General features: G+C 51.4%; 2 protein-coding genes across 2 annotated transcripts; one reads left to right on the top strand and one right to left on the bottom strand.

Annotated features, from left to right (window-relative positions):
* The first annotated feature begins 745 nt into the window (after positions 1-745).
* LOC123069049 (coleoptile phototropism protein 1) lies at positions 746-5,418 on the top strand. The gene is made up of 3 exons (XM_044491786.1): positions 746-1,805; positions 4,455-4,778; positions 4,856-5,418. The coding sequence occupies exons 1-3, from the start codon at positions 1,023-1,025 to the stop codon at positions 5,102-5,104; spliced, it is 1,356 nt and encodes a 451-aa protein (XP_044347721.1). The 5' UTR covers positions 746-1,022; the 3' UTR covers positions 5,105-5,418.
* A 24-nt stretch (positions 5,419-5,442) lies between these two features.
* Positions 5,443-8,699, bottom strand: LOC123069048 (uncharacterized). Its single transcript, XM_044491785.1, has 5 exons — positions 8,379-8,699; positions 8,042-8,276; positions 7,571-7,951; positions 7,095-7,470; positions 5,443-7,002 (listed from the first exon to the last, which is right to left on the bottom strand). Exons 1-5 carry the CDS (start codon positions 8,544-8,546, stop codon positions 5,643-5,645), a joined length of 2,520 nt encoding a protein of 839 aa, XP_044347720.1. The 5' UTR covers positions 8,547-8,699; the 3' UTR covers positions 5,443-5,642.
* Between the last annotated feature and the right edge of the window lie 488 nt (positions 8,700-9,187).

The following is a 9,187-nucleotide window of genomic DNA, read 5'->3' as shown; positions in this document are numbered from 1 at the left end:
ACATTCTTGGCGCCCTAAAAAACAAAATCAGCGTCTAAAAAGATTCACAAATAGTTTTTATAGCAACAATTTTTTTAGAACATAAAAAATTTCATCTATTTACGAAAATTTGCACAGAGTTCAAACACGTGAACATGTTTGTTGCTAAAAAAGAGCATATTTCTTTGATTAATTTTTATGTTTTTCTTTCTATTATTTTGTTCTTCTAGGTGCAGATGAGCCTCGGAGCCAAAATGTCCTCCCCACTACTTATTTTGATGAAATCGAGCCATAGAAGTTAGACCTAGGCATACCTCAAGTGAAAATAGTGCTAATGCAGCGTTTTAAATATCAAATAAGTAGTCTCTCCGTCCCATAATATATGAACGTTTTTAACACTAGTCTAGTGTAAAAAAACCCTCTTATATTATGGGACGGAGGGACTACGTTATTGCTTATTGTGTGTGTTGCTCTCTAGCCCTTCAAGGATCACATTGAAGTCATTGTTGTTCCACAGTGATTTCGTCAAATTTGAAGCTCCACGACTCCGGCTTTAGTATAGACAACGTGTGAGTGCATGGGTATAACTGTGTGCGTGTACGTACTACATCAGTGCTCGGTGTTTCTGGAAAAAAAAATACACTTGACATTTTCTATGAGAGTTATGCAACGTGCAACCTAATTACACATGTGTAATACTGTACAAACGGCGCTGAATAATGTGCATACACCCAGCAGTAGATCATGCCCAACAAGGACAGATGACGCACATGCTACTGTTGGACCTGGACCGGAGATTGATGGACAGTAGCTTGCACGTAGTGCTACGTACAACCACCATGAATTTTACTCGGAAAACACAGCCCCCGATTATCATGGGCAGCCACATATGACATAGTACGACACGCAGCTCCAAAGGTGGGTGTCGCCATCTCTCGCCCACAGCCTCGCCTGCTCTTCGGTCCATACTCCGATGCACGCACCGTGAACTTGAAGCAGCTGAAGTAGTTGAGCTCCGAGCTCGCGCGCCGCCCTGCCCCGCCATGAAGTCGTCGTCCCAGAGCCACAGCCCCAGGACCCCGTCGCCGCGCGCTCGCGGCACCGCGGCGGCAGCCGCCGACCACGCGCGCTCCTCCTCGGAGCCATGGGTTCTGGCATGCGTGGACGACACGTGCGTCAACGACGTGGAGAGCTTCGCGCGCACCGTCGCCGCCGTGAAGTCCAAGCCCCGCCCCGACCTGCTCCCGAGCGTGCTGTCCCACTACGCCGCCAAGTGGCTCCCGGACGTGGCCACGTCCGCGTCCGGCCGCTTCCTGCCCCCGGAGAGCCCCACGGCCACGTGGCTCAAGAAGCGCCTGCTCCTGGAGACCCTGGTCGCCGCGCTCCCGCCGGACCCGCCCAACGGCGCGGCCGCGGACGACGGCATCACGTGCGACTTCCTGCTGAAGCTGCTCCGGGCGGGGAGCATGGTGGGCGCGGACGCGGCGCTGCTGCGGGATCTGGAGTCCCGCGCGGCGCGGCGGCTGGACCAGGCGACGCTGGCGGCCGTGATGATACCGGCGTTCGGGCACGCGCCGGGCGGGTCGACGCTGCTGGACGTGCCGCTGGTGCTGCGGCTGGTGCGCGGGTTCCTCAAGGAGGGCGGCAAGGGCGCCGGCGGCGGGGCCGGCGCGAGGGTGGCGAAGCTGGTGGACGCGTACCTGGCGGAGGCGGCGCTGGAGGCTGAGCTGCGGCCCGCCGAGCTGGAGGAGCTCGCCCGCGCCGTGCCCGCCCACGCGCGCGCGGCCGACGACGCGCTCTACCGCGCCGTCGACACCTACCTCAAGGTGACCATGCATGCATGCTTCACTCCGTTTCCATTTTTATCTTTCTAGGATGTTGCGCTTTGTACTTTTGGTCAACTGCCAGAAGACTGCGTGAAAACTTGCGAGGCGCGTAGCACTGCATGTGTTCTTGCGTTTGACCGCTGCACCAGCTGTACTAGCAAAAACAAAAAGTTTACTGATATGGTAAATAACCCAACTTTACGATGTCAAACTGTGAGAACCAAACATCATTTATCATATGCATGCAAAGTATACACATCACATGTGGCAGGAAACCAGAAAGGGGGAGAATGGCGCAAGTACGCACAATTGAAAACACTGTTTTACATCCTCGTCCGCATTCATCTGTCGCAGACACCAGGAGATTTTGTCATAAAACCAAACTGAAAACGCCTTATCATCAGCCGGAGTTACTATGTCTTCCCATGTCTGTTGGTGTGTTTGGTCACGGGAGCTCCGACTGCTAGACAACAAAATGTTACCTGTTGTCACGCACGGGAATAGGCGCATATATCCAATTAATCCCTCTTGTCTATAGTCCGGTGCCCTTTTGTTCTCATCCAAGCCACTGTTTGTCCTTTGTTTTCCCGAGCAGTAGCAACTTCAGTGCTCACACTCACCGTACAATATTCCCTTCGGATTCATCTCATAATGTGCGGACGAAGTTGTCAGGCTGGGGATCTTGCAGAGACGGCCAGAGCATGTTCTGTAGATATTTACAGCCATATATACGTAGCTGCCATAGCAGACATGATTCATCTTTTAGTTTCATGGGCATTGCCGCATGCGTATCACAAGTTCAGAGCTTTTCGGATCGAAATGCATCCCGACAAATCAAAGTGGGTGTCATCTGCTGCTCCATTGTTCGGTGCAGTTTTATAGTGTTGTCCCTGTCATAACATCCATCACAAACTTTGGCATTGCTGCGCTCTGCACAGGACGGATTCGCGTGCAAAATTAGTATCAAACAAAAGATGTTCATGTTCACTTTTTGGACTATATATAAAGCATGCTCAGTTCTATGTTGGCATTTCAAGTTTTCTCGGTCTTTTAACTGGAGGTAAACGCTTAGTTGGTGGCTCTTCTGAATTTATATTACATCAGGTTTATCTCTCTTTACTCTAACGCCTCAATTCTCCACAATTCTTGCGTTCATTTCCTTGCACCATCCGAAGATACATCTTATAAAATTCATGTGATTTAAAATCATGTTGGAATTCATTGGACGTGGCATCTCAATCCTACGTTTTTTTTTTCTATTTCTACGTTCCTAAATTCCTGCAATCCAAATAACCCCTGAGGGGTTGGGCTAGAGCAGGAAGAAGAGTGCACACTAGTTCAATTTCTATCCAACCACTAGGGCAAAATCCACTTACAATGATTTTTTTTCCAGAGGACCTACATATAGTCCGTTCCTTGTGTGTACCATGCAAAACTTAGGGCTTTGGATCAACGAAAGTACTCATGTGATCCCGAGCTCCAGTGATCCGGAATGAACGGTAAAATTCATAAAAATAGTAAAAAAAATGAATTTAAAATCTGATTAAAAAACAATGATGTTTTTTCTACATGCATGCAATTTTTCATGGTGAAATTGTATTTGTGAAGGTGTGGGCAAGAAAACAAAATTGATGTTCCAAAGTGCTTGCATAAACACTATTTTGGAACATCAATTTTTTTGTCCACACCTCCACAAAAGCAATTTCATCATGAAATTTTGCATGCATGTAAACATAAAACAATGCTTCTTGTCAAAAAGCAGTTTTTTTTTGAATTTTTAAAATATTTTTTGAAATTTACTATTCATCATGGATCACTGGAGATCGAGATCACATACTCCACGTCATTTGGACCATTCACATTATCCGGGTGTTTGATAATTTGCCCTATATTGTGTCAGTGGAGGGTATCCGGGGCCCCACCAATCCTTCTACAGAGAAATTATCAAAGTGGTGGGGGCAAATGTGTGCCAAATAATCAAACTTTCTAGCAAAATCAGACTGTTGGCGACTCGAAGCGAACATGCGACATGGTTCCTTGTCTCCCGGCGGCGGCGGCAATTTGCCTCATCTCCTGTGGTCTTAGGACCAGGAGGTGGCGATGGACCCTTGGCGGCGGAAAGGCTTTGTTTTTTTTCTTCTTGTTGTTTTTTTTAGTTTGGTTAGGGTTGGTGTTTTACTCAGAAAGATGAGACTGCAATGACTCTCTGAAGATGAAATATGGTTCTTTTCGCCTAGCACTCCCGTCGCGTTGGTCCATCGATGAAACATGTGTCTCCAACGACGGTATCGTCTGATTCAGTCGTTGTTGGTCTTCGGTGGATTTGCTTAGATTTGGTTTTGTTCGTCTGCATTTGTGTGTCTATAAGTTTGATTTTTTATGCTTATGTTAATCAACGACGATTGTTATTTTAGTGCTAGTCCTTTGAGTTCTTAATTAGTACAGTGACTTGTCGACTATCTACAACAAGGCTTGTTTGACTCCGATGATGGAGGGGCCGCAACGATGACATGCCTTCCGTTTATTCCGGTGCTTGCAGTTGCCGTTGGGTGGTCTATGGATCTGAATGTAGCGTGTTACTTCGTTCAGAATTTCCTGCAAACCGGATGACAAAAAGTTGTTCATTTCCAATTTCGACTGATGTACCAGGCACATCCAGGCGCCGGGAAAGAGGAGCGGAAGTCGCTGTGGAGGCTGATCGACGCCCGGAAGCTGTCGGCGGAGGCGGCGGCGCACGCCGTCCAGAACGACCGGCTGCCGGTGCGCTCCGTGATGCAGGTGCTCTTCTCGGAGCACGGCAAGCTGAACCGCCTGGCCGACCTGGGCGCCTCCTTCAGCGGCACCAGGGTCCCCTGCAGCCCGGCGGCGGCGCTGGACCTCCACTCCGGCAGCGGCCGCTGCCCCTCCAAGCGCGAGGCCCTGGCGCAGCACCAGGAGATGCGCCGCCTGCGCGAGGACGTCGCCAGGCTCCAGGTTCGTTCGTTGGGCGTTTTCCAACTCCTATGGCAGCTCTCATCAGGCGCGCTTACGGTGACGCGTCTGGGCTGCAGGTGCAGTGCAGCGCGCTGCAGGAGCAGGTGGAGAGGCTGGGCTCGGAGAGGAGGCGCCGCGGCGGCGTCGGCGGGTTCAAGTGGAGCACGCTCTGGTTCGGCGGCGGCGGCGACGTCGCGAGGATCGAGGACTCGGAGAGCGGCATGGAGCGGCGGACGCCGGCGAGCGGGAAGAAGGGCAGGGGCATGGCCACGGCGACGCCGACGCCGACGCGGCGGACCCCCAAGTGGCGCAAGTCCATGTCATGAGAGGAATCTGAAGCCCGCGGCGGCGCTCAATGTTTACAAGAGTTCTTCTTAATTTGTCTCTCCTTTGGTTACAGAATTACAGTTTCTAATTTGGTACTAATAGATCAAGAACTATATGAATTTAACAGTTTATAAGTCTCTCTTTCTTCACAAATCATGAAATAGTACTGTGGTAATGTTTACAAGTCCAATCTGATTGCTGCAGGTCACTTGCTAGAAATGTTTCAGAGATTACTGACAGAGTTCTTCAAACCTTTTCGAAACAGAGCTTCGGACTATGCCTCACTCACAGAAACATACTTATAATGTAAGAATTGGGTACTATCCTTTTTTCACAGATCAACAAATAGTTGTACACACACACACACCAATGTGATCACTAAACTAACCACAAATGTTTCACAGGCAGAACCTCAGACAGTAGTAGTCTGCAAGCTATGCATCACTAACTTATTCAGCTACAGAAACAAATAATAGCACTTCAGACAAATGTAACAAACACCACATGGAAAAGAATAAACACAGGGCTGAGATTGCCTCATTTGTGTACCGCTTTCTTGATCGCCTGCTTGCATTTGCTGAGGAACTTGCTGCTGCTCGTAGAAACCAAATCCTCATAGCCGTATCTACGATCATCGTCGCCACCCACCTTAGGTTTCCTGCCTGCACAGTCTGAGCCTCTTCTCATTCCCAGGATCTTGGAAGGAGAGGATGGGAGGGACCGGAAACCCCTACCGCTGTCCGACCTCGGGAACCAGATCTTCCTTTCCACTTTCTCCTCCTTGATGTCAAAGCTATCCCTGCATCTTGGGGTGCCATGGTGAGTAGCAGCATCCTCACCACCAACGTCGACGATCGCGTCAACACATTCAGTGATCTCATCAACACATTCAGTGATCTCATTCCTGCAGCTCTCGTCTTCGTCACCGATTCTACTTTGGATTTCCTGCTCATCATCCGAACCGTTCTCCTCGGCGGCATTGTGATCTTCCGAGGAACGGTATGCCACTTCATTTCCTTCTTCTTGTTGGTCCTCCATGAGCATATGAAGCCACTTATCAACATGTCCCTTGCCTCTGTAGTTCATGTTTTCATTGTCTTCTGCTCTGGCAACACGTCGAGGATGAAGCATTTCATCATCCTTTTGCACTGGTAGTGACTGCTCTGTGTGGTACCTCGGCGTCCCGTACACGCCGGTTGCTCTATATGGAGGACTTGGTGGAACCGAGGGGGTCCTTGGAAATGAGACTGTCTGGCTTGCATGATGAGATCTTTCGGTCTCGGACTCAAGCATGGCTGCCTTGCCCTTACCATCTCTTGACTTGATAGGTGTACCAACACCCCTTGAGACCATGCTCTCCTTTCTTTCCCTTCCCCTGCTATGACGCCGCTCTCTGATCGCCGATTGTTCTAGTTTTTCCCTTACTGACGCTCTTCCTCTTTCAGTGTAACTCATGTTTTCATCGGTGGAGATGGACCTTCTTGGGAAGCTTATGACCTTGGAAGGTTGTTCAGTGTTGACATAACTCATTGTTGAAGTCCCTTCTCCAATCTCTCCCCCCTCCAGGGAAATGTTGTATGCATCTGAAGTCCTCTGAGCCTCCTCCAAGAAAACCCTCAGTTCCTGTTTCAGAGGGCTGCTCCTCGATACTCTTTCTGGCAAGTACCTGAAACTCTCACAGTGCCTTTCCTCTGGGATTTCATCGTCGACCCGGTACCTCTTCCTTGCTTGATCAATGAATGGCTTCACCTGCCTCTCCAGATCATCTCTGTGCTGGTACTTCTTGCGGAGCTCGGTTTCAGATGAGTCACACATTGCTCTCTGGGCCTCCAGTCTCGCCATCAGAGTACTGGTTGCAGTCTGGTTCAGCCTGAGCTGTTCCTTGTACACAACACTCCTGCATTTTGCACCACAATGAAAAATTAGCACCAGTTAATCAAGATTCTGCAAAGAAACTAGTAGCTCTTGGTTTTATAGGATCATTCTTACTGGTGCATGGCGTCTCTGATCATCTTCTCGAGCACTGTCTTGTAGTTGGCCTGGGCGTCTGCCAAGCGACGGCACTTCTCTACCCGCCGACGCCTCTTGATCAGTTGGGCCTCCAGGTCCTGGATGGCTACCCTCTCCTCCTCATTCTTCTGCTGCATCTCCGCCGCCTCCTTCTCCAGTTCAGTGAGCTCAGCTTGCTTCTTCTTCGCCTCTTCCCTCTGCCTCAGCGAGTCCCTAGCCATGGCTATGGACAAGTAAGGATTGCTGATGTAGCCGTCGACATCTGGGTTGTTGTTCTCTTTCATCATCGAGTTACCACCATGGCCGTGGGCTGCCGCCATGTTCTCGTCCTTTTCGCCGGAGAACTTCTTTGCAGCTACAGGAAAAGCAGTCCCAGCATCATCCATAGCTCATATGAAGATGTTGCAAAAACGAGGAAATTAATTCAATAAGTAAGTTCTCTGACAAGCGCATACCGATCAAAGGGTAATTGGACCTCACTGGTCTGTTGGCGTCAATGGATTTGAGCACCGAGTTGTCGGAGCCCCTGGCGGAGACAATGGCGGCAGGCGCGAGGCCTAGTTTCTTCTTCATGTCGGCGAAATGGTGCGGGAACGCGTGCGCCTCCACCGCCTGCAGCGAGCTCAGCTCCTCGTTGGCCCCATCGGCGAAGAGGAACGCGAATGCTCTGTTCCTGAAGTCGGTGTTCTTGGAGGCGAAGATGGAGAGGAACTGGTTGACGGAAATTCCGAGCTGCAGATCCCACCACGGGACGAGGAACTCGAGCTTGTTGTGCTTCTTCCTGGACGCCTGCAGCTGCATGATCCGCAGGTTGCTCGGAACCGTCCTCCCTCCCCCTGCAGATCGACGAAGACCAAGCATCCATCCACCGTTCGTCAGAACTTAGAACCATGTGGTAAATTCAGAACATGTAAAATTCTTCTTACTGGCGCAGGGGAACCAGTGGTGGACGTCCCAGGCGAGGGGCGAGGCGGCGTCGGCGTGGAGGTAGAGGACGTTCCCGTATGCGTCGACGCGGAAGAGCGCCGGGTCGAAGCCGGCGTTGCCGAGGTGGTGGAGCTGCTTCCAGAGCAGGTTGGCGAAGCCGCGCGGGTTGGCGGTGGGCGCCGCCTCCGCGTCCACCACCGGGAACGTCTCGTTCAGGTCCTTGGCCCGCAGCGCCTGCACGCAGCAGATCAGATCATGACACACGACGCGGCGTGGAAGCGGGGAGGAGAGAAGGGCGAGCGGGATCTGCGGGAGAGAAGGCAGGCAGGTACGTACCTCGTGGGGCTGGAGGACGTAGGGGAGGAAGGCGCCGGGCGGGCCGTGGGCGTAGGGCAGGCCGAGCGCGCCGCCGCCGCTGCCGGCGGCGCGGCAGAGCCTGGCGTAGGCCTTGGGGTAGCCCAGCGCGTCGTCCACCGCCCTCTCCTCCTCCGTGAACGCCGCCATCGATCCGCGAACGCCGCCGGCGAACCTAGTACTAATACAGTCTACGGAGCAATGTTGACTGATGTGTCGGGAATCGGGATCAGGTGCCTGATCGGTGATGACTGAGGTGAGTGGGGAGGGGGAGGAGAGAGCCGTTGGGTTGGAGCTGGTTCAAACTCGGCACGTGAGGGCCACGTGGGGGCCGGGCGAGTAAGGCTGGCTTGTGGGCCGGCGGTGGACGGCAGGACGCCATTTCTTCGTCCTGTGCTCGCTGTAGGCACAACTGGCGTACCACGTACCGTGGTAGTAGTAAGTACATGTACGTGGTACAGCGCGAGATTGTATACATGTATTATTTCTCCTTATTTATGGCGACGATTAATTGCGGATTGATGTGGGGAAATGCTTTGATGAGTTGGCATTGATTGATTCATCCGTGCGTGTCAGAAGGACACAAGATGCAGAGTGGGGGCCGCGGAGTTTTATTTAGGACGGCACGGCAGCCCGTCCACACACACAGATGGATTTAAAATCCATGGTTTTGTTTCTTTCGGCCGGTTTGAAATGAAGAAAGTTTAAAATAAACCTTGAACTTATAGAGGAAAGCTAAATCAAACCCTGAACTTGTAATCCCGAATATTAGCACACCAAATTCTCCGCTC

This window comes from Triticum aestivum, chromosome 3B, assembly GCF_018294505.1.
Source record: "Triticum aestivum cultivar Chinese Spring chromosome 3B, IWGSC CS RefSeq v2.1, whole genome shotgun sequence".
Classification (NCBI taxonomy): Eukaryota; Viridiplantae; Streptophyta; class Magnoliopsida; order Poales; family Poaceae; genus Triticum; species Triticum aestivum.
Note: the sequence above shows the minus strand (reverse complement) of the source record. Positions and strands in the feature narration are given on the sequence as shown.

Coding starts and splice junctions, on each gene's coding strand:
- LOC123069049 (XM_044491786.1), top strand. CDS start 1,023: ATGAAGTCGTCGTCCCAGAGCCACAGCCCCAGGACCCCGTCGCCGCGC. Junction 1,806..4,454: donor CCGTCGACACCTACCTCAAG/GTGACCATGCAT, acceptor CTGATGTACCAG/GCACATCCAGGCGCCGGGAA. Junction 4,779..4,855: donor AGGACGTCGCCAGGCTCCAG/GTTCGTTCGTTG, acceptor TCTGGGCTGCAG/GTGCAGTGCAGCGCGCTGCA.
- LOC123069048 (XM_044491785.1), bottom strand. CDS start 8,546: ATGGCGGCGTTCACGGAGGAGGAGAGGGCGGTGGACGACGCGCTGGGC. Junction 7,952..8,041: donor CCACTGGTTCCCCTGCGCCA/GTAAGAAGAATT, acceptor GTCGATCTGCAG/GGGGAGGGAGGACGGTTCCG. Junction 7,471..7,570: donor GTCCAATTACCCTTTGATCG/GTATGCGCTTGT, acceptor CTTTTCCTGTAG/CTGCAAAGAAGTTCTCCGGC.